This window comes from Mesocricetus auratus, unplaced genomic scaffold (genome assembly GCF_017639785.1).
Source record: "Mesocricetus auratus isolate SY011 unplaced genomic scaffold, BCM_Maur_2.0 Super-Scaffold_100007, whole genome shotgun sequence".
NCBI classification, from domain to species: Eukaryota; Metazoa; Chordata; class Mammalia; order Rodentia; family Cricetidae; genus Mesocricetus; species Mesocricetus auratus.
Genome location: NW_024429191.1, coordinates 63,364,908 through 63,390,265, shown reverse-complemented (window position 1 = coordinate 63,390,265; position 25,358 = coordinate 63,364,908). Strand labels below are relative to the sequence as shown.

The following is a 25,358-nucleotide window of genomic DNA, read 5'->3' as shown; positions in this document are numbered from 1 at the left end:
TGCCTTGGCCTCCCAAATGTCAAGACTAAAGGCATTTGCTACCATGTCTAGTGTGAGCCCTCCCCTTTTTTTTTAAATACAGGGTTTCTCTATGTAGCCCTGGCTGTCCTGGAACTCACTCTGTAGACCTGGCTGGTCTTGAACTCACAGAGATCCACCTGCCTTTCCCTTCTGAGTGCTGGGATTACAGGTGTGAGCCACCATCCTGACAAACCAGTGAACATTTTATGCACTTTCTGATTGATTAAATGTTGGTGTAATATTTTGAGTAAATAAATTTTCTTATTTTTAGTATATTTGGACTGATGGAAACATTTTAATGTCTAAAATATTTTGAGCCTGTGTAGTAACTTTGATCTTTTTGTTGATGGACATTGTTCATTTATTATAAACACTTTAAAGGGTCTCCTTATGCATTTTATCCTCCATTATTAGTGAATAAATTTGTTGATCATCAGTTTGATGTTATCATTTCATAGTGATTGAACCCATAAAAGATTTAACCCAGGACCTTGAGAATGCTAGACAAATGCTCTACTAGTGAGCTGTAGTCCCACCCCAAACATAATGAACAAAACTGAACAGTTTTTCAAGTAATTTGTAACCAGCAGTGGAACTTGCCATATTATATTCTAATAGTCAATTTCCTTTTGTCTCCACTAGATCAGCAGCAGATTGATTTGTTAGTAAAGCCATTGATGAGTTGTGTATCTTGAAGAAATATTAATAGTTCTAGTAGAAAATTTTCTCTCTAATTACTATAATTAATGACATGAGCTTTGTTCTATGTTCTATTTTCACATTTAAAATCAAAGTATAGTTGGTATATTGTAGGTGTTAGTACAGTTTCTAATGAACTGTGTTTTGGTAACTATTCAAATTATCACATTGTTTTTTTTTTCCTTTTTTTAATCATTGCCTTACATGTTGTTGAACCAGGAACCATCCCTACATATTACAAACATGTATTGAGTGATTAGCTGTGTGCCAAGCCCTTTCCATCTTTATCTTGTTGGCCCTTTCTACCTTGCGACTGCTTATCAGGAATAATGTCTTTCTGGCCTTTGGAGACCATATTTTTCAGTTCACTGTACTTTTCACTACCAATTTTCTTCACCATCCTTTTCCTCTCTCTATTTTCTTCTTTTTTTAGATATTGTAAACTTTGGTTTCTTTCAGTTTTATGCTTTTTTATCCAGTGTTGTGATTATCTCTATACCCGAAGACTCCCAGCAAACCTTTTTAAGCTTTAAGCACAAGAATTTAAAAAGCAAGTGTAATTCCTGAGGTTTCCACGGGTCTTTACTACAGTTGACCTTTATTTTGACTTACTCTTTTTGCTTTCATATTGCTCTAAACTGTTTCTATTTTCAGAACAGGTTCAGGTCTATGACTTTTCTGTCTGGGCATATCCCATACTTAGCTGGCCTTCCTCTTGTAATAGTGTTTGTTCCAGGTTGTTCTCTCCTCTGCACTGTTTCAGAGTAAGAGTTCTGCACTTGGTGCCTTGTTTCTAATTGGCCTAGAGTTTCCTGGGTTGTAGCTGATTGTATCCCTCCCTCCTGGGTGACAGAGTAGAGTAAACTTGACTTTTGCAGTTCGTAGTTGTAGTGCTTACCATTCCCCCCAACGTTTTTTTTTTTTTTTTTTTTTTTTTTTGCTTAAGCCTACCTTATTTTGCTGTAGTGGCATGATTTAACTTCACACTTTGAAGTAAAGTGTTCTTTCTGTTTGGTATGCTCTTTACCCTTTTATATGGCTTCATCTTTAAAAATGTCTGGCAGTGGTGGCATACACCTTTAGTCCCAGCACTCAGGAGGCAGAGGCAGGCAGATCTCTTGAGTTTGAGGCCAGCCTGGCATACAGAGCTAGTTCCAGGACAGGCTTCAAAGCTACACAAAGAAACCCTGTCTCGCGAAAATCAAAAATAAATAACAATAAAAAATTAATGTAATCCCCCTCTGCATTTGTTTCTTCTAGCATGAGCCAGAGCAACCATTTTTTGTGCCTCCTTTGCGATTGTTCTATTGAACACATAATATTGAAGAATGTTCATTTCTCTTTTAATTAATTAATTTGTTTTATTGCTACTGTTTGTGTCTTAATTTTTCTTTGTTGTTGTTGCTAGCTTGACACAAGCTAGGGTTGTCTGGGAAGACAAAATTCAGTTGAGAAATGCTTCCATTAATTTGGCCTGTGGGCAGCCTGTAGGGAATTTTCTTGATTAATGGTTGGTGTGGAGGGCCTAGCAAACTGTGTGGGTGATGTTATCCTGGGAAGGTGGTCCTGAGTTAATATATAAAAAAAATTAGATTGAGTAACCCATGGGGTCAAGTCAGTAAGTCGAATTCCCCAATAATCTCTGCCTCAGTTTCTGCCTCCAAGTTCTTGCCTTGAGTTCCTGTCCTGTCCTCCCTTGATGATGCAGCATAGGCCAGATGAACCCTCTTCTCCAGGTTCCTTTTGGTCATGGTAGCTTATCACAGTAATAGAAGCCAAACAAAGATAGTGCCCATGCATGATATGTGTTGGCATGCAGCTTGTGTCCCACATCCTGTGTCAAGGTCAGAGGACAACTTTATGGAATTGATTCTCTACTTCTACCTTTGTTTGCATTATTACAGAGATCAAACTAAGGTTACCAGGCTTTTGCAGCAAGCACTTTTGCCCACCAAACCATCTCACCAAAGTGAAAGATGCATAATTTAAAAAAATTCTTTTTTTTTTTTTGATATTTGTGTTTGTGTGTGGGAGGGAGGGAGAGGGAGAGGGAGCTATGTGTAACACCCCTACTTGTGTTTAGGGTGCTCACCTCTGTGTGTGCAAAGGCCAGAGGAGAGTGTCACATGCCCTTCTCTGCCACTACTGCCTTGCTCTTTTATGGTCGGGTCTCACTGAACCTGGACCTCAACATTTTTTTCTGGCCAGAAAGCCCCAATGAACCTCTTTTTCTGTCCACCCCAGTACTGACTGCAGTGTTACAAAAATATGTGGGACCACACCTAGCTTATTGTATGGGTGCTGGGATCTGAACTTCCTCTCAGTTGTGTAACAATGCTCTTAATTCTCCAGCCTGGTTCTGAATGTATATTCATTATACATTTACTAATATATATTCTAATTATAAATATATGTTCATAATTACATCAAAATAGTATGTGTGTGGGTGTTTTGCACGTGAATACAGGTGTTCAAGGAGACCAAAGGCATTGACTCCCCTTGGAGCCAGAATTACAGATAAGATTGTGAGTCACTTGACAGGCAAGAATCTAAACTTGGAGACTGTGTTCTACAAGATAGATATGTACTCATAGTACAAATAATGTGCTTTTGTTACAAAGGAAATGCATATGCTGATGGAGAAAGCACTGATGCCAGAATCTAATGCTATGCAGCTTACCTGTCTGTTTGAACATGCGCTTTTTTTTTTTTTTTTACTTTCCCTGGCCTGAAATTTGTGTGCATATGTTAAGGTTTTGTCTTTTTATTTAACTGTATTATTATTATTATTATTATTATTATTTTTGGTTTTACGAGACAGGGTTTCTCTGTAGTGGAGGCTGTCGGTCCAGCCTGGCCTCGAACTCACAGAGATCCGCCTGCCTCTGCCTCCCGAGTGCTGGGATTAAAGGCATGTGCCACCACCGCCCGGCTTTGTCTTTTTATTTAAAATAAAATTTTAAGTGTATGTGTGTTTCGCCCGGATGTATCTTTGTGTGCCAAATTTGTGCAGTGCCTGAGGAGGCCAGAGGTGTCATATCCTCTGGTATGGGAGGCACAGGTGGTTGTGAGACATAGTATGGGTGCTGGGAGTAGAACTATAGTCTTCTTAAAGAACATCAAGTACTGTTAACTGTTGAGCCATCTCTCCAGCCCCAAGGTTTTTTTTGTTTGTTTTTCAAATCAGGGTTTCTCTGTGTACCCCTGGCTTTCCTGGAACTTGTTCTGTAGACCAGGCTAGCCTCTAACTCAGAGATTTGCCTGTCTTTGTCCTGGGATTAAAGGCATGTACCACTACCACCAGGCCAGCACCAGATTTTGAAAATACTGTGTCAGTAATTTTGATTTTTTTATTTTACAGACTAGGTTTGAGAATGTTAGAATTATGACTAAATGTCATTAGGTTCCTTTACTTAGTTAAAAGAATTATTTGCTAATATTTTTATATTTATTAGTTTGTTGCTTTTTGAGATAGGGTTTCTCTGTGTAGCTCTAACTTTCCTAAAACTCTCTGTGTAGATCAGGCTGGCTTCGAACTCAGAGAGGATTCCTTTGCCTCTGGGATTAAAAGCATGTGCTACCTTGTCTGGACCTTTTTAAAAAAGACATGGCATAGAATTTGCCATGTAGCTCAAGTTGACTTCAGATTCCATTCTTCTTTTAGCCTCCAAATACTGGGATTAGAAGTATATGCTCTCAAACCGGGCGTTGGTGGCGCACGCCTTTAATCCCAGCACTCGGGAGGCAGAGGCAGGCGAATCTCTGTGAGTTCGAGGCCAGCCTGGTCTACAGAGTGAGTTCCGGGACAGCCTCCAAAGCCACAGAGAAACCCTGTCTCAAAAAACCAAAAAAAAAAAAAAAAAGTATATGCTCTCATCTGACTATGAAGAGTTGTGCTTTGAAAGCCTTTTCCTTTCTGTTTTCTTACTCATCTTCTGTTTTTGAATTGTAGTTACAGATGTAGAGCTGAAACGACTCAAAGATGCCTTCAAGAGGACCTGTGGACTCTCTTATTACATGAGTCAGCACTGCTTCATCAGGGAAGTGCTTGGGGATGGAGTGCCTCCTAAAGTTGCTGAGGTAATCTTTATGGTGCTGGGTTCCTCTCATAGTTGTCTACCATGCCAAATTTCTTCTTCAAAGTTATTTTTTTATTTTCCAAACTATTTTAATGCTTTTTCTGTTAATTAAATGTTTTGTTTTGAGACAGAGTCTGTCATATCTCAGACTGGCTTCTAACTCACTGTGTAGCTCACGCCTTCATCTCCTGAAAGCTGGGTATACAGGCTTAAAACACTCTCCCTGTGTTCTTGTCTTTTTGCTTTTAAAATTTTGCAAGAGTATCCTCTTAAAAGATTTCATCTTCTTCACAGTTATTTTTCTTGCTGAATAAGCAACAGGTTCTAGCTTAACTGTATTGTATTCTTAAAGGTTGAATGAGAATACTGAAGAGCCACAGGTTTGCATTTTTGGTGCATATAATTGTGGACAGTTTACATGATTTTCTCCTTATTTTAAATATCAACTCTGACATTAATTTTTTGTTGTATGTTTTATAGATTTTGTATTGAATGGAGTTGAGTCAGTAAAATTAAATCTTGTAAATGAAATAAGAGCTTATTGGAACTTACTTAAATTCTTACTTAAATTGTGCCAAAATGTTTAAATATGCTAAGCTTGTAATCATTCTCTTTCTAATAATGATGTTTATTATTTTTAGTAACATACATAGATGTATTGTTTTTCTAAATATGACCAAGTAAAATTTATAAAACATTAAAAGCTATAATAGGAATTTTAAGCTTGACATGACATATGGAACCCTAATTCTCTGCTTTATTTTTTATTTTTAGCAGTTTTTTAGATTATTTTATTTTATACGTATGAACATTTTGCCTGAGCCTATGTATATGCACCACCTATGTGCCTAGTGCTTGTGGAAGCCAGAATAGGGTATTAGATTCCCTGGAACTGGAGTTGTAGATGGTTATAGCCACCATGTTGGTGTGGGAATTAAATTCAAGTCCTCTTAATTATTGAGCCATCTTTCCAGCTCCTTTGCTTTAAATTTTTTTAAAAAATAAACTTTACTATAAAAATAGCCCAGGACTGCCAGGGTTACACAGAGAAACCCTGGGGTGAGGATGGGGGGATTCTTTCGGGTTTTAGTGTCACGTGCATTTAAATCTAGTAATTGGGAGGTAGAGTTCAAGGCCAGCCAGGTCTACAGAGCTAGTTCTAGGATAGCCAGGGCTGCACAAAGGAACCCAGTCCCCCCAAATCGAAAAACAACAAACAAACAAAAAATAGCAAATAAATCACATCTGCTTATTTAATTATATTTCTAAACTATGCTGCATATTTTTGTCATTTATATAATAGATATTGCATTTTTTTCCTTGATATGATATATATTTTTTGGATATATATATATTTTTTATTTTTTTAGTCTTTCAAGACAGGGCTTCTCTGTGGCTTTGGAAGCTGTCCTGGAACTAGCTCTCATAGACCAGGCTGGTCTCGAATTCACAGAGATCCACCTGCCTCTGCCTCCCGAGTGCTGGGATCAAAGGTGTGCGCCACCAACACCTGGCTGTATATTTCTTGTTCTGCCATTATTTTAGATTTGTGGCAGCATTAGCATTTTTCCTGTTTGGACTCTGTTTTAGTATGAGCTTCTATTCCTCATATTCTTGCTTTCCCTTAATAAGTTTGTCTTGAGGGCTGCTACAGTACAAAAGCGTACAGCCTTTAATCCCAACACTTAGAGGGCAGAGGCAGGCAGATTTCTCTGAGTTCAATACCATCCTGAACTACATAGGAAGTTCTAGGCCAACCACAAAAGATTTATGGGGTCAGAGAGGCAGCTCATTGGCTAAGAGCACTGACTGCTTTTCCAGGGAATCCAGGTTTGAACATGAGGGTTCTTAAGTTTCTGAAACTCATCTCAGCAATCCGAGGTGAAGGCAGTCTCTGACCTTCATGATTTCTTAGTATACAGAATATATGTAGCAAAACACCATGTACATAAAAATAAATATTTTTTTAAATTTTGGCAAAGTTGAAGCATAATTTCTTTTCTAGTTATTATAAATTGGAACTATGAAAAAAAACCATCTGGTTAAAGTAGTTAATAACTGACTTTTTCAAGGCATGGTCATTGAAAGAGGAGTACTCCCAATTCCTGGCAGGTTACTGTAAACAAAGTTTCTTTTCCTCCAGGGCTTTTAGCAGTTTGGTCCCAAATAAATACACAGAGACTTATATTAATTGTAAACTGTTTGGCGAATGACACAGGCTTCTTACTGGCTAGCTGTCTTAATTATTAACCTATTTCTATTAATCTAAGTATTTCCAGGTCTTACCAGAGAATGTCCGGACCTCTTACTCCTGTAGCAACTACATGGCGTCTCTCTGTCCGCCTCTCTTTGTATCCTCCCCACAGAGTTCTCCTCTGGTAGCCCTGCCTATATCCTACCTGGCTACTGGCCAATCATTATTTTTTATTCATCAACCAATAAGAGAAAAATATATACAGAAGGACGTCCCCTGTCAGGTTTTAAACTAGGTGATTGGGAAATCAAAATACTAGACTCACGATTGGTGTTAGATATTATATTTTATTGTAAGATTTCTGTATGGCCCTTTATATCTTTTTTTTTTTTTTCTTGGTTTTTTTGAGACAGGGTTTCTCTGTGGCTTTGGAGGCTGTCCTGGAACTAGCTCTTGTAGACCCTGCTGGTCTTGAACTCATAGAGATCTGCCTGCCTGCAGTAATTCTACCCAGGGCCTTGTATTTATTAGTTAAGTGTTCTACCAGTAAGCTCATATCCCCAACACTTGCCAAATTTTGTGCAGTGCTGGTGATTGAACCCAGGACTTTGGGTATGCTAAGCAAGTATTCCACCAACTAACTGAGCCACATCCTCAGATCTTGTGTCTAGATTTTAACTGGAAAAGTATATTGCTTTTCAGATAAATGCTAGTGCTAAATGTTTGCTCTATGTGTATTGCTTTTCCTTTGCTTTGAACTGTAAAGAGAAGCTTTTTCCTTATGAGAAGCCTTCCCGCCAGCCTGGTTCTAGAGCCGCATCAATCCCAAATAAACACACAGGAGGCTATATTAATTATGAAGCCGTTGGCCTTGCTTGTTTCTTACTGGCTAGCTCTGACTTAAGTAATTACCCCATAATTGTTAACCTAAGTATTTCTCTTACCGGAGAATAGTTCTGGGCTTCCTACCTCATGGTGTTACATCTTGACTCTCTGTGTTTCTCCTTCCCAGAATCCTCCTGGACTCCTAGTCCCACCTATTTAGATTCCTATTGGCCAGCAGTGCTTTATTGACATATACATAGGACTTCCCCAACATTGAACCATTAGTCAAAATAGCTATTAAGGCTAGTCATAGGAAGAATATACTATTTTGAATACACTTAATATAAATGTCACCATTCTTAAAATATTTTTGTATGTCTACTCAAATATTCTAAAGGTTGCTTTAAATTTATTTTGATGGAAAATTTTAATTAAGGCATAAGTAGATTTTCATGCAGTTATAAAAAAAGGAAAATAAAGATAAGTCTCTTAAAAATTTGTCCAGTTTCTTCCTAAGGTAATATTTTATAAAAGTCTAATAATACCACAACCAAGATGTTAGTATTGATACTCTCTGATTGTTTTAGTGAGCTTTCCCCAGATTAGCTCATGCATGCGTGTGTTGGATACCCCAGAGAAATCAGTTGCAGCTTTATTTTACTGATACTTGGAAATCCATCTATTAAAAAGAGTTTTGTTATTGTTTTAACAAAACAATATAATTATGAAGTATAATTCCTACTAATTTTCATTGCATTTTTCCCTCTTCCATTCTCTTTCTGAAGGTCAAGACTATTTTTGTAATAATTTGTTGGAACAATACTAAGCTCTTACTAACCCATATATCTGAAGGGAGAGTAAGGTATTCATTTAATGTCCTTGAACGGTTTGCCATTAGTGAGCAGTATTAGTTACTTTTCTGTTGATATGACCAAGTACTCAATAAGAAGCAACCTAAGGAAGGAAAGTGTTTTATTTATTTATTTGTTTGTTTGTTTGTTTTTTTGTTCGTTTGTTTTACGAGACAGGGTTTCTCTGTATTTTTTTGGAGGCTGTCGGTCCAGCCCGGCCTCGAACTCACAGAGATCCGCCTGCCTCTGCCTCCTGAGTGCTGGGATTAAAGGCATGCGCCACCACCGCCAGGCCTTTTTAAAATTTAAATTAGAAACAAACTTGCTTCACATGTCAGTCCTAGCTCCCTCTCCCTCCCCTCCTCTCCTGCCCTCCAGACCCTCACCTAATCCCCACTCTGTTCCCCAGGGAGGGTGAGGCTCTTCTCCATGGGGGAATCTTCAGAGTCTGTCATTTCTCTCAGGAAAGGCACTAGGCTCTCCCCCAAGAGTCCAGACTGAGAGAGCATCCTTCATTGTGGAATGGGCACCCAAAGTCCATTTGTATGCCAGGGATAAATACTACCCAAGACCCCATAGATTGTCTAGGCCCGACACCCACATTCAGGGGATCTGGTTCAGTTCCAAGCTGGCCTCTCAGCCATCAGTCTGGGGTCCAAGAGCTCCCCCTTGTTCAGGTCACCTGTTTCTGTGGGTTTCACCAGCCCAGTCTCGATCCCTTTGTTCATCACTCTTCCCTCTCTGTCACTGGGTTCTAGGAGTTTAGTTCAGTGTTTAGCTGTGGGTGTCTGTCTCTGCCTTCATCAATCACTGGATGAAGGTTCTAGGATGGCATATAAGGTAGTTGTCAAACTCATTATTAGGTAGGGGCATTTAAGGTAGTCTCTCCACTATTGCTTAGTTTGCCAGTTGGTGTCATCCTTGTAGATCTCTGGAAATCTCACTGGTGCCAGATCTCTCCTCAAACCTTTAATTACTCCCTGTGTTATGGTATCTCTCATCCTGCTCTCCTCGGTTCTTCCCCTGACTCAACCTTCCTGTTCCCCCATGTCCTCCACTCCCCTCTTGTTCCCTTCTCTTTTTCTCAGCTCCCTACCCCCCAGCCGTTAAAAGCTAGACTCACAATCAAAAATATAAGGAAAGTGTTTTGATTTTTTTTATTTTTTTGCTTTGTTTTTGTTGGTTTATAATTGAAAGAGGTCCTGGTCATTATGCTGGAGAAAACATTGCAACAGGAGTATGAGAGTGCTGTTTACATTGTGTCTCCAGTCAGTGGTAGGCAGAGAGACATGAGTATTGGTGCTCAGTTGTCTTCCCTTTCTATTTAATACAGGTCTCTAGGCCATAGTGTGGTACAGACCACCTTCAGGGTGTCTCTTCTCTGTTTAGTTAGACTTCTTTGGAAATGCTGTCACAGACAAGCCCAGAAGTATCTCCTAGTTGACACTTAAATTCATCAAGTTAGCTTTTTTTTTTTCAATGGGAGGTGGGCATTGTAACCCTGACTGTCCTGGAACTAGCTCTTGTAGACCAGGCTGGCCTCAAACTCACAGAGATATGCCTGCTTCTGTCTCCCGAGTGCTGGGATTAAAGTGGGCCACTACTCCCAGCCTGTATGTTTATTTTTAATAAAGTTTTATTAGAATATATTAATTATATGCAATAATGGATTCTGTCCTTATTTTTCATATATGTATGTAATGTATTTTGATCATTCACCTCCCATTATGCTCTCTTGTCCCCTGCTGTTCTTACTGATCCCTTTCCTTTTTTTTTTTTTTTTTTTTCCCTCCCTTCAAGACAGGGTTTCTCTGTGTAACAGCTTTAGCTGTCCTGGAACTCACTTTGTAGACCAGGCTGGCCTCAAACTCACAGAGAGCCACTACCAGCCAGCTAGTCCTCTTTTTTTTTTTTTTTTAATCTTTTTTTTTTGTTGTTTTGTTTTGTTTTGTTTTTGAAACAGGGTGTCTCTGTATTGTTTTGGAGGCTGTCCTGGAACTCGCTCTGTAGACCAGGCTGGCCTCGAACTCACAGAGATCCACCTGCCTCTGCCTCCCAAGTGCTGGGATTAAAGGTGTGTGCCACCAACGCCCGGCAATCTTCTGTTTTATGTGCATTGGCACCTTGACCCTGGGTGCTGAATCCCCTGTAACTGGAATATAGACAGTTGTGCGCTGCCATAGGGGTGCTGGGAATTGAACCTGGGTCCTGTAAAGAGCAGTCAGTACTCTTAACCACTGAGCCATCTCTCTATCCCCATCCTCTTATTCTTTAATGATTTTTTAACGATTTACTTTTTATTTATGTGTATGTGTGTGTATGCTTATCAGTATGTACACCTGTGTGCTTTTTTTAGTGCCTGTGGAGGCCAGGAGAGGGTGTCAGGTCCCCAGGATCTGGAGTTCTAAGCAGTTGTGAGCCAGCCAGTTTGAGTCATCCAATATTGCTTCTGCGAACATAACTTGGATCTTCTGTAAGAGCAGCAGAGTCTGTCTCCAGCTTCCTACCTTAGTACTTTTGGTTTTGGTGAATCAATGAGTTTAATTAGGGTTACCTACAAGAGCATTGGCAACTTAACAGTGACGATGTCACTGAAGAAAATTACTATTCCTCTCCTAAGCAACCATTAATTGCATATTGATCTTCAGGACCTGGGAATCCCTTGTCATCTCCAATGATGAAATATTGACTGGCACAATCTTGTGTAACATACCACAGCTAAGAGAGTTTTAGGCTATGTTATGACCAGAAGACATGGTATACATTCTATCCCTTCCTTTGGATAATGTGATCTTTTACTTCTTTGTCTGTAGTGTTCCCTGAACTTTGAAGAGGACGATAGTGATATTCCAGTTATGGCTGTACATTATACTAGTCACTTATTCTCAGTGTTAAGCATTTTGTAGTAATTGCCACCTATTGCCCACCCACTGCAACAAGAAGCTTTTCTGACTAAAGCCAACAGCAGTACTGATTTGTGAACATAAACATAAATATTTAGAAGTCAGTTTGATAAGCATATGATGCCAGTTTAGCAAAACAGCAGCAGTAACTTCCCCACTAGGGCCTATGCTCTTCTTAGCCCTGTACTTTTCATTAAGTTTATAGTATACCTCCTCAGGTCTTTAGAGAGCATCATACTACAATAGCCAAGATTGTTAGTTTTCTCTTCTAGCAGATAACATTTAAAACCAAAACTTACAATAGCATAGTTAGCAAATGGTAAAGGAAGCCCAAACAAAAACCATTTACTTGAAAATGCGCTTTGGACCTGGTGTGATGGTGTAGGCTTGTTGCACTGGGGAGGCAATGGAGAAAGCACATGATGTTGTCGTCATCTCTGTCTCCTGAATCTTGGATAACTGTTGTGTGCCACCATGCCTGAAGGTTGATTATTATATTCTTACACTTATCCTCAAACTTAATTAGTTCATTAACATAGGTGAAAATACAAACATTTCCAGTAGTATGCTTTTTAAATCATCTTATAATTATTATTGTTAATTATCTAGGTAGTTCTGTGAAGCTATAGATTTTGACAGGATGAAGGACTCACATGATAAGTCAGACCTCAAGCAAATCACTTCTCTTTAAAGGGGACTACTGACCTTCAAGAGGAAAGATAAATGTACCATGCAGAGTATTCTATCATATTCCTATACTTTTAAAGAAATCCTTAAGTTTTGATTTGTCAGGAGGCAGGTTGCCAATGAAAGGTTATCTCTGTTCTTCAGGATCCAACATCATCTTGCTCACCAGCCTCGTGGATTGGTCTGGTCCCCTTGGAGATGATTATTTATTGCTCTTGCACTGTGTTGATCTCTGAGGCCTCTGTATTGGAATCTGGGTTTCAGACTTACATTCTGGCCTGAAAAGCATGAGATGGAATCTAGAATACCTGTACTGGAAGGAAAACCCTTAACTGGTACAGAGGCCCAAGATGTCCTCTCATCTTCATGTACTGTCTGAGCTGTATCTCTCAGAGCTGGAGAATAGCTGATAGGGAAGAAATTTTATTTCTTAATTACCATTATGGTTTTTCTCTTTTATTATGTTTTTGAGATTATAATATAATCACACAGCTTTCCCTTTCCTACCTCGAAATCCTTGTGAAGTTTGTGTCCACAGAGTACACCTGCTGTCTTTCAATTTTAATCTAACCCCTCATGGATACAAAGAATTCTTTCCATTAAATTTTTGTATCTTGTCACAAATTCCTACCCAGTCAGCAGAGTAGATTAGGCTTCTTTATGACCATTGCTCTGGTTAATTCGACCTGTGTAGTTGAGTGAGGAAGGAATGTAAGCTTTGCTTTCCAAGATGAAGAATGGCAAGAATCCCTCACACAACCGTGTCTATCTAAAGCTTACTATTGATTAGATATTTCCTGAAAAATCATTTCTTCTATAGGAAATTTAGATCTGCCAAATTTGCTTTGAGATATTGAATTTAATAGAATAATATTTGCAAAAAATTGTTTGCCTGGAAAAATGTTTTTGTAGATAAACATGAATTGATGAAACACATGTTCACTAAAAATTTACATGGAAAAGTATTTGTCCTTATGAATACTGCACAGTTAAGTTTTGAAGACATTGACTATTTACTTTTATTTTCCTTCAGTATTATGGATTGAGCCCAGAACCTTGCACTTGCCAGAACAGTGCTTTATCAGCTAACCTATATCACCAACAAAATCCTGTTGACTTTTAGTCAGGTGCTCTAAAAGGTGTACTAAAGTTTACTCAGGAGAAATATTTTCTGAAGCAAAAGCCATGAATTTATATCTCAAATAGCTGAGATTATAGGCTGGCACCACCAAGCCATGTGCTTGTTTTCTTTTGAGACAGTGTCTCACTGTGTAGCTCTGGCTGGCTGGCAACTCACTATGTAAACCAGGCTAGCCTTGAAACACATAAAAGTGTACCTGCCTCTGCCTACTGATCATTTGGATTATAAACATGCAATACTACGCCCAGCCTTTATGGCACATAAAGATAAAGAAAACTTGCAGAAGTTGTTTCTCTCCTTTTATCTTATGGGTTTCAGGGATTAAACTCAGGTTGTGAGACTTAGTGGTGTTCTCCCTTACTCACTGAGTTGTCTCACTAGCTCATATATACATTTTGAGTAAGTAAATTTTAGTAATGATTTTGAATAAGTCCCTTTTATGTCTATAGTTTTTATTCTATTATAAATATTACAATAAATTGATGTTCATAAGTTTTTTGTGGTTTCTTTATAATTCTGAAAATTAGGGATGTTCTTTCTAATCAAAGTAATAAATGTGTAAGTGTAGACAAAGTTAAAGGATACTCTGTAATTGCATAAATTCTTTATCAAGTTATTGCCACTATTAAAGGAAGCCCCTCCCTCCCTTGGACTTTGATAAGGATCCAAAACAAAATTAAGTAGTCAGTTGTGTCATCCTGTAATGTGTGTGTGTTAGACTAGGTGGACTTATCAGCTGAGTGTTGTAATAAGGTACAAAAGAAGAGAGAATCAATATTTCACTAAAATTAATCAGAGTCTTGTCTAGAGATACAGATGAGCTTTAGTTAAGGTGTTGCCAGCAGACGTGGTACACACCCTTAACCCAGCACTTGGGAGGCAGAGGCAGGCAGAGTTGGAGCTCTGTGAGTTCAAGGCCATCCTGGTCTACAGAACGAGTTCCAGGGCATGTTCCAAAGCTACACAGAGAAAACCTGTCTTGAAAATCCACAAAAAAAAAATAAATAAATAAATAAAAAAGAAGAAGAAGAAGAAGAAGAAGAAGAAGAAGAAGAAAAAATTGTGTTTTGGAGGCTGGAGAGATGGCTCAGAGGTTAAGAGCACTGACTGCTTTTCCTGAGGTCCTGAGTTAATTTCCCTGCAACTACATGGTGGCTCACAATCATCTGTAATGAGATCTAGTGCCTTCTTCTGGCCTGCAGGCACACAGGCAAGCAGAACACTATATATAATAAATAACAAATCTTAAAAAAAAAAATGATGATACCTCCTGTCCAGATAACTGAAGCATCTCTAATGTTAACCTTCTCTGTTTCTTCAGGTGATTTACTGTTCTTTTGGTGGAACAGCCAAAGGGCTACACTTCAATAACTTAATAGTTGGACTCGTTCTACTTACAAGAGGCAAAGATGAAGAAAAAGCAAAATGTAAGCTCTTCTTTTATCTTCGGTAACAATAGAGTATCAAATGTGCAGAATACTTAACCTCCAAATCTGAAAGGCAAAGATTGTAATGGCTGTTTCTCCAAAGACACACAACTTCCTAATAAGCACTTCAAAAATGTTGAGTGTAGCTAGTCATCAAAGCTAACTATAACTACTGAGAATACTACATCACATTTAAAATAAAATATAATAATAGTGCCAACAAACATTTATAAAAATGACAGCCCTTAATCTTTGTTGTTGGGAGTGTGAAATTATAGTTTTTCTTTTTATTCACTAGTTTTTGGTACTGGGAATTAAACTCAGGGTCTATCTGGATGGATAAATAAAATGTAAATTTCTGTACAATAGGTGCTAGAGAGATAGCTCAGTGGTTAAGAGCACTGGCTGCTTTTCCAGAGGTCCTGAGTTCAGTTCCCAGCAACCACATGGTGAATTATAACCATCTGTAATAAGATCTGATGCCTTCTTCTGCTGTCAGGCATACATGCAGACAGAACACTGCATACATAATATATAAATAAATCTTTTTTAAAAATTCTGCACAATATATCCTTACTTCACAAGCAAAGAAAACCAAGTACTGCTTGATCAATACTGAAAGATAGCTAAAGCTAAAAATTATTTTACTGAGCAGAGTTGGTTCAGCCGTTAAGAGCATGTATTGCTCTTCCAGAGGACCTGAGTTTGGTTCCAGTACTTATGTCATGAGGCTTACAACTGCCTATAACTCTAGCTCCAGAGGATCTGACATCCTCTTCTGGCCTCTGTAGGTACTTCTCATAGGCACATATATACAGAAATAAAAATAACTGTCTTTAAAACACATATTCATATATATTTAAAACATGGTCTATTCCAAATAGCACCCATTATTCAGTAATGTATGTGTGAAATGTTTTAACATATATATGTGTTAGAGATATATTTTTTTCATTTGTGTGGAATTTTTTATTAGTTGCAGAATGTTATATCAGCATAAGATATTTTCTTATTATTATTTATTTTTAAGTTTAAATTTAGATTAGAAACAAGGTTGCTTCACAAGTCAGTTCCAGGTCCCTCTCCCTTTCCCTCCCCTCCTCCCGTGCCCTCCCCCCAACCCTCCCATTATCCCCTCATTTCCCCAGGGAGGGTGAGGCCCTCCATGGGGGTGTCCATAGTCTGTCATTTCATCCAGGGCAGGGCCTAGACCCTCCCCCAAGAGTTCAGGGTGAGAGTGCATCTCTCATTGTTGGATGGGAGTCCAAAGTCCATTTGTATACTCGGGATGAGTACTGATCTACTGCCCAAGGCTCAATAAATTACCTAGGCCTCCTCACTGACACCCACATTCAGGGGGTCTTGATCAGTCCCATGCTGGATTCCCAGGCTGATGCCTGGGATTCAAAAGTTAACCTTTGTCAGGTCAGCTGTTTCTGGGGGTTAAACCAGCCCAGTCTTAATCCCTTTGGTCATCAGTCCTCTCTCTCTGTTACTGGCTTGCTTGAGTTCAGCTCAGTGCTTTGCCATGGGAGTCTGCCTCTTCTTCCATCAGCCACTGAATGAAGGTTCTGTTTCCCATACTCTCTGGCCATGGGATTGTAGGCTGGCACTCCCCAGATCTATGTCTAAAATCCATATATGAGAGAGTACATGCCATGTTTCTCTTTTTGTGACTGTGTTACCTCACTCAGGATGGTTTCTTCTAGTGTCATCCATTTGCCTGCAAATCTCAGGATTCCATTGTTTTTTTTTTTTCTGCTGAATAGTACTCCATTGTGTAAATATACCACATTTTCTCTATCTACTCTTCAGGACTATAGCTCTATAATAGAGCTTGAGGTCAGGGATTGTGATGCTTCCGGACGGTGCCTTGTAAAATTTGGAGATCAACCCTCTATCAGATGTGGGATTAGTGAATATTTTTTCCCATTCTGTGGGCTGCCTTTTTGTCTTGCTGACTGTGTCCTTTGCCTTACAGAAGCTTCTCAGTTTCAGGAGGTCCCCTTTATTAATTGTTAATCTCACGGTGCTATTGGTGTTATGTTCAGGAAGCTGTCTCCTGTACCAATTCGTTCAAGGGTACCACCCACTTTCTCTTCTAAGAGGTTCATTGTGGCTGGATTTATGTTGAGGTCTTTGATCCATTTGGACTTAAGTTTTTTTTTTTTTGTTTTGTTTTGTTTTTGTTGTTGTTGTTTTTTGGTTTTGGGTTTTTCGAGACAGGGTTTCTCTGTGGCTTTGGAGGCTGTCCTGGAACTCGCTCTGTAGACCAGGCTGGCCTTGAACTCACAGAGATCCGCCTGCCTCTGCCTCCCGAGTGCTGGGATTAAAGGCGTGCGCCACCACCGCCCGGCTTGGACTTAAGTTTTGTGCATGGCGATAAACACGGATCCATCCGCATTCTTCTACATGCCAGCCTCCAGTTATGCCAGCACCCTTTGTTGTCATATGGCAATGGCTAGAACTTCAAGTACCATGTTGAAAAGGTATGGAGAGAGTGGACAGCTTTGTTTTGTTCCTGATTTTAGAGGAATTGCGTTGAGTTTCTGTCCATTTAGTTTGATGTTGGCTGTTGGTTTACTGTTTATAGCTTTTATTATGGTTAGGTATGTCCCTGTTATCCCAGATCTCTCCAATACCTTTATCATGAAGGGGTGTTTGATTTTGTTAAAGTCCTTTTCAGCATCTAGTGAGATGATCATGTGATTTTTGTTTTTCAGCTTGTTTATATGGTGGATTACATTGATTGATTTTCGTATGTTGAACCATCCCTGCATCCCTGGGATGAAACCTACTTGATCGTGGTGAATGATTGTTTTGATGTGTTCTTGGATCCGATTTGCCAGTATTTTATTGAGTATTTTTGCACCAATGTTCATGAGGGATATTGGTCTGAAGTTCTCTTTCTTAGTTGTGTCTTTGTGTGGCTTGGGGATCAAGGTTATTGAAGCCTTGTAGAAAGAGGTTGGCAAAGACCCTTCTGCTTCTATTGTGTGGAATACTTTGAGAAGAATTGGTATAAGCTTTTCTTTGAATTTCTGGTAGAATTCTGCACTGAGGCCATCTGGACCTGGACTTTTTTTGGTTGGGAGACTTTTGATGACTGCTTCTATTTCTATAGGGGTTATAGGTTTGTTTAAATTGCTTATCTGTTCTTGATTTAGTTTGGCAAGTGATAGCTATCCAGGAAGTCGTCCATTTCCTTTAAGTTTTCAAATTTTGTGGAGTACAGGTTTTCAAAGTATGACATGATGATTCTCTGGATTTCCTCAGAGTCCGTTGTTATGTCCCCCTTTTCATTTCTGATTTTGTTAATTTGCATGTTCACTCTCTGCTGTTTGGTAAGTTTCGACAAAGGTTTGTCTATCTTGTTGATTTTCTCAAAGAACCAATTCTTCGTTGCATTGATTCTTTGTATTGTTTTCCTAGTTTCTACTTGCATTTTTTGGATTGTTTTTTCTTCCATTTCTTTGAGGGATTTTTCTATATCCCCTTTTAGGGCCTCTATCATTTTCATGAAAGTGGTTTTAAGGTCATTCTCTTCTGCTTGGTTTGCATTGGAATGTTGGCGTCTTGCTGGTGTGGAGTCTCTAGAATCTGGTGGTGTCATATTTGTTTTTCTGTTGCTGAGTGTGTTTTTGTATTGTCTCTTCCCCATCTCTTCTTCTAGTGGGTGCAGAAAGAGCCCCTTACTGGTCTGGTGGTTAGAGGACCAGAGTTCCCTTTTGGTGGGGGCTAGCAAGTCCAATACTCTGGTAGTTCTTCTATTCCTTGTCCTCGTTCTGGTCCCGTGGGTGGAGAAGAAGAACAGGAATCTGGGGTGCTTAACCTCCCACCTGGTCCCCTGGACCTTTTGCTGGATCCTGTTGTACCTGATCCCACCGGAACAGCTGCTCCCCTGGTCTCCCTGGCTCCTCTGGTTTCCTGGTCTCGTTGGTGGGAGAGAAGTCCTGGAGTCTGGGGTGTTTGGCTCCTGCTGGGATTGGAAGCTCTGTGCAGTTCCCAGGCGATCCCCAGGCACTGGAACACAGGCCCAGAAGCAGGGCCTGTTGTACCTCTAGAGATATGTTTTTATACACACACATATGTGTTAGACATATGTTTTTACACACATATATACGCACATATATATTACTGAATAATGGGTATTATTTGGGGTAGACTATATATTATGATTATAATTACATGAAGTTTCTAGAATAAGCAAACCTATAGAGGCAGAATATAGTAGTTGAGTGACACTTGGGATACTTGGTAGGTAGGGAAATGGATAATAAATAATAACTGATAGATAGGAGTGGTTTTGTTATTTGCTTTCCCTTTTTTGTTGTATTAGAGAGCAAGACCAGAGCCTTACACATGGTGCCACTCACCTATATTGTTAGTAGATATGAGACCCCCCTTTTTTTTTCTTTCAAGACAGCGTTTCTCTGTATTGCTCTGGAGGTTGTCTTGGAACCCGCTCTGTAGACCAGGCAGGCCTGGAACTCACAGAGATTGCCTGCCTCTACCTTCCAAGTGCTGGGATTAAAGGTGTGCGCCAACAATGCCCGGCAAGATTCCTTTTTTGGTTGATAAAGATGTTCAGAATTAGTGATATTTGTTGTACAAGCTTGTGCATATACTAAAAATCATCAGAATGCATTTTTACAAGATAGATTTTTCACTAAGATTAATTATATTTCACTAAGGCTGTTAAGAAAAAAAAATCTGGCTGAGTGTGGTGGCACATTCCTTTAATCCCAGCACTGAGAGGCAGAGGCAGATTGATATCTATAAATGCGAAACCAGCTTGGTCTACATGAGTTCCAGGTCAGCCAGAGTTTCATTGTAAGACCCTATCTCAAAAAACAAACAAACAAACAAACAAACAAACAAAAAACAAAAAAACAAAAACTGAAGACACTGCCAGCATAACAACCCTGTCTTTAAAATAAAAAAAAGAAAATGTGATGAATTATTCTTGCAGCTTTTGAAAGTCCCAGTATTTCTGCTCTTCTTAGAGATTAGTGCCCTCTCAGAAATTTAATGACCTCTTTACCTTTTGCACATTTTATGTCTCATATTTGTATCTGTAAACATATCTTCTAGAGTTTGGCAGGTTTCAACTTTTAAAATGTCATGGTTTTTTCCTGAATATTATATTTCGTCTTGTTTACTCATCTTAAAGTACCTATTCTATTTAACTTCTGTATGGTATTTCATTAACTATCTTTGCTCATCCATCTGTTAGTTTCTTTTCTCAATAAATATTTATGTTAATAATTTTTGCTCTTACAAATATTAGTTAAGTGTACATCATGCATTTTGGTACAAGTATCAAAATTTCTGAAATTTAAAATAGGATTGTTTAGAAGTAGAGTTTCTGATATACATCTTTACCTTTTCTAGATTTTGGCAAATCCAGAATGGATATATATATATATATATACATACACACACACACACTCATTCAGATTTTATAAAAGGTCCTGGCCAGGGGGTGGTAGTGCATGCCTTTAATTCCAGCACTGTAGAGGCAAAAGCAGGAGGATCTCTTGAGTTTGAGGCCAGCCTGGTCTACAGAGCAAGTTTTAGGACAGCCACAGGAATACAGAGAAACCCTGTCTGAAAAAAAGAAAAGAAAAGAAACAAAACAAAAAAAGAAAGAAAAGAGATAGGGAGAGAGAGACAGATCTGTTTTCTTTTGGTCTTTGCTAACACTTGGTTTTAATTACATATGTGAAAAAAATACCACACGATTTATTTGATGAGTAAACACACCGGCATTGTGACACATACTCATAATCATTGCTCTCAGGAGGCTGAGGCAGGAGTATTGTAAATTCAAGGCCAGCTTGGGCTACATACCACTAGCCCAGCCAAGACTGACAATCAAGGCCATCTTAGGAAGAAGAGGAGGAAGAGGACAATGAAGTTCACAACAACAATAAATAAATTGTACTTATACAGTGCAAGTAATTGTGTCTTTCTCTTCTCTCCTTTTACTAACTATACTTGATGTGTATTAAGATTAATTTGTTTTTCTTTCTCTTAGATATTTTTAGTCTTTTTTCAAGTGAATCTGGGAGCTATGTTGTACGGGAAGAAATGGAAAGAATGCTCCATGTGGTGGATGGTAAAGTACCAGATACACTCAGGAAGTGTTTCTCAGAGGTATATTTAAAGATTTATGTTTCATTTCTTCTTAGTTTGTGATAAATATGGCTATGATGAATACTTGTGTATAGAGGGTTCTTGGTATTTTTTAATTTAATGATTGTTTCCACTCTTTTTTTTTTTTTTTTTTTTTTTTTTTTGGTTTTTTGAGACAAGGGTTCTCTGTGGTTTTGGAGGCTCTTGTAGACCAGGCTGGTCTCAAACTCATAGAGATCCACCTGCCTCTGCCTCCCGAGTGCTGCATCAAAGGCCTGCGCCACCAGAACCTGGCTTGTTTCAACTCTTTATGTGCTGTGCTCAATAAAGAGTATTTGTATTATCTAATAGTCCTATGGGGAAAATAAACTGGAATAAAGGAACCAGGGTTGATGGGAAGGAGTAAGGTTAGTGTTGCTTTTTAAGATAATTAGGAAAATCTGCCAGATAAAGTGAAATTCAACAGTTTATGTCTCAGATGGGTATGGTGGTTGTAAGCGTTTCAGGATGGGTCGGGACAGGATGGAACAGGAGTGGGTCAGGTATTATGGCACTTGGGAGTCACAGAATACTGAGTGTTACACAGCTCAGGTGGAAAGGTATCCTGGATAGCATGGGAGCCAAGGATACTGAGTGTTACACAGCTTAGGTGGAAAGGTATGCTGGAGCTCGGGAGCCAGGTTGCAGTAAGCTTAGCAGCTTACAGCCTTGCCTCAGAGAAAGGCTTCTCTGGTGTATTAGCTCCGCTCCAGCAGGACAGGGTCTTCCAGCTGGGGATGTTCGCCTAGTGTAGCAGTTTTTCTCGACAGGAGGTTTCTCTGGTGAAGTTGCTACAGTTCAGCTCTGCTCCTGGGGAGCAGGAAGTGCCAAAGGAAGGTTTCCTGGGCAAGAGTTACAGCCCTGCTCGCTCTGCTCTGCCCTGCCCTGCTCTGCCCAGGGTCGCCTTTTGCAAAAGATTTTCACCCAAAGCTCATCCAAAGGGGTTTATTGGAAGGCAGCTGGACCACCCAAGCTGAACATACACAGGGTTTATATAGAGATTCTTGGGGGCAGGGAAGTTTTTCCAGGGTAGGGGATTGGTCCAATTTCAGTGCTGAGCTCAGATTGGCTAGAGCTCTGCTCGAGGATTGGTTACTTTTCTGCACGGATTAAGGTCAGAGTTGGCTCTGGTTTCAGGGCCAAAGTGTGTTTCTTTCTCTGGTCCTTTTTAGCCTTTTGGCTCCAATTTTAGGGCCAGGGTACATTTCTTTCACTGACACAGATTCCAGGGACAAAGTGTGTTCCTTTGGCACTGGTTTCAGGGTCAGGGTACATTTCTTTGGTTCTGGTTGCAGGGCCAAAGTGTGTTTTTTTTTTTGTTTTTTGTTTTGTTTTTTTTTTTTGTTTTGTTTTGTTTTGTTTGTTTTGGTTTTTCGAGACAGGGTTTCTCTGTGGCTTTGGAGGCTGTCCTGGAACTCGCTCTGTAGACCAGGCTGGCCTCGAACTCACAGTGATCCACCTGCCTCTGCTTCCCGAGTGCTGTGATTAAAGGCGTGCGCCACCAACGCCCGGCTCAAAGTGTGTTTCTTTGGCTCTGCTCAGACAGGGTGTGTTTCTTTGACTGGTCCCTTTTCCCTACAGTGGTGCACGCCTTTAATCCCAGCATTTGGGAGGCAGAGGCAGGTGGATCTCTGTGAGTTTGAAGCCACCTAGGTCTGTTACACAGAGAAACTCTGTCTTAGAGGGGGGGAATTAAAAAACAACTCATGTCTTTCATTACTGCTGTGTTTGTGAATTAGAAAATCCTTGACTCTGGCGTTGAAGAGATGGATCAGTGGTTAAGAGTGCATGCTACTCTTCCAGAGAACCCTAGTTTGAATACCAGTTCCCAATCTGGTGGTTCACAATGTCACAGCTCCAGAGAATCTGGCACTTTGCTCTCTGGGAGCACTTGCCCTCATATGCACATACCTATATTCTTGAACATAATTTAATAATAATGAACTAAAACTAAAAAAAAAGAAAATCCCCAATTTATACTTATATTATAATGATACACACTCCCACACAGTACAATGACACCATTGTACATGTAGGCTCCTGCAGAAATTATATGTGTACACTAGATTTATTTAGCATTTCCATGTGTTAGGTACTAAAGGATAAACTTCCTATATTTTTGGTTCTGCTATACTTACTTGAAATTGCTGTAATAGTATTCATACTCCAGTATGAATTGGGCTATACTTTGTTTCTTTCTGGTAACAAAAAGTTGCTAGTCAGAAAAAAAAAAAAACAGTCTTTACAAAGTGAATTGATGGATTTTTCACAAAGATAGGAAATGCATTAATATTCTGTTCTTTTTTCAGAGAAAATGATATAGTTTTGCATTTGAATAAGACATAATCAAACATTCTTATTTTGCTGATGGGAACTAAAAGTGGTTGGCCACCTGTTCCTTAAAATTATTGACAGTCATGTGCATTAGGTGGTAATTAGTGCTATAAGGAAATTAAGTAGAATAAAAGAGGTAGGTACTGGTGGGGATGGAAGTATTCTCTTCTGTATGGTATAACTATGAAATTCTTTCAGATAAAGTGAACCTCAAGCAAAGGATTTATTTCCATGATGATACCTACCTTCTATGAAGAGAGTACAATAAAGGCCCTAAGGTGGAAGTGTGTTTTGCCTGTTGAAGGAGCAATAGCAACTCTGACTTTAACTTTTAAGTAGCTGGAATTATAGAAGTGCCTACTACACTGGCAAGATGACAGCATTCATTTTTTTGAAACAGGGTTTAATGTACCCTAGGTGGGAGTCCTGTTAAAAGGCACTGGTTATTTAGATCATGACATACAGCAGTAAGATAGTGAGGGATTATTAGATTTTATACTCAACTATTTTTATTTTTTTTATTTTAGTTATTGTGTATGTATATGGTGTGTGTGTGTGTGTGTTGGTGTCATGCCATGGTATGTATACATACAGAGTTGGGTTCTCTCCTTCTATCATTACTTGGATTCTGAGAATGGAGCATAGGTTACCAGGCTTGCTTAGTCAGTGCCTTTACTTCCTGAGCATCTTGTTAGCCCTACTAAGAGTCTATTTTGTAGGTGAACTTACAGAATCTTCTCTTGTTTTGGTTAGAAGCTAACATAGAATAGAGAATCAAGATTTGAATAAAAATTTAGAGTTCTTGTTAAATGAGATGGCTATTGTAATTTTTAAAAAAATGGTGCCAGAGAGAAAAATGCCACTCAACAGAGTTCAAGTGGAGGGTTTTTTTTTTAATTAGGGGAAAGGGAATCATAAAAAGGGGGAAGGGGCTGGGTGTTGTTGGCACACGCCTTTAATCCCAGCACTTGGGAGGCAGAGGCAGGCAGATTTCTGTGAGTTTGAGGCCAGCCTGGTCTACAGAGAGAGTGCCAGGACAGCCAAAGCTACCCAGAGAAACCCTGTCTGGAAAAACCAAAAAAAGGGGGGGGGGAGAAGGGAGACTGGTCTCTGGGGACAGGATGGGGGGAGCAGAGGGGGAGGGACAGACAGAGGAAGAGGAAGATGGGAGGTGGGCAGGGCCCTTTTAAAGGGGAATATAGTGAATGTGCACATGTGGTGCTCTTAGTGGCTGCAACTGAGGACACCTGCCTGAACCCCAAGGGCAGTCCAGTACAGATGCCTGAATACTAACAGCTGGCTATCAAGAGTGATTAATTTGCTGCCATCTGCAGCCCTTTATTAGTTTTGTGATGGGGGTCTCCTGTGTTGCCCAGTTGGTCTTCATCTCATACTCAAAATTAAATCTACTTTAGTCTTCCAAATATCTGGGACTGCAGGTATTGTGTCTGTAATATATGCACATGAGTATGTAGTTGCATATACCTGTACACATGCATGTTGGATGTCTTCCTTTGTCAGTCTATTTTATTGCTTTGAGATATTGTCTCTCATTGAGCCTGAAGCTTGCCCTTTAGGTGCACTCTAAGGGATTTATTGAACTCTAGGGATCTATCTGCCTGTTTCTGTCCCCAATGCTGGAGTTATAGGCATTTGCAATTGTAATCAGCTTTTACATGGCTATTGTCTTAGGGTTTTTATTGCTGTGATAAAGCAGCATGCAATTTGGAAAGGTTTTCTTCGGTTTAAAATTCCACATTTTGTTGGGTGTTGGTGGCCTATGCAGGCGGATCTGTGAGAGTTCGAGGCCAGCCTAGTCTGCAGAGCGAGTTCCAGGACAGCCTCCAAAACAATACAGAGAAACTCTGTCTCGAAAAACAACAACAACAACAAAAAAAAAACCCAAAAAACAAAAAAATTCCACATTTTAGAGTCTATCACTGAGGGAAGTCAGAGTAGGAACCTGGAGGCAAAATCTGAGGCAGAGGCCATGGAGGAGTGCTGTTTATACTGGTCAGCC

At 39.5% G+C, this 25,358-nt stretch overlaps 1 protein-coding gene across 2 annotated transcripts in view; it reads left to right on the top strand.

The window, feature by feature from the left end:
• Positions 1 to 25,358, top strand: part of Usp32 (ubiquitin specific peptidase 32) — a 123,023-nt gene that overhangs the window by 17,691 nt on the left and 79,974 nt on the right. For both annotated transcript variants that reach the window (XM_040749385.1, XM_040749383.1), the window contains exons 2-4: positions 4,673 to 4,800; positions 14,722 to 14,827; positions 20,868 to 20,986. In XM_040749385.1, the coding sequence (XP_040605319.1) occupies positions 4,673 to 4,800; positions 14,722 to 14,827; positions 20,868 to 20,986 (353 nt within the window). The remainder of the gene's footprint in view (positions 1 to 4,672; positions 4,801 to 14,721; positions 14,828 to 20,867; positions 20,987 to 25,358) is intronic.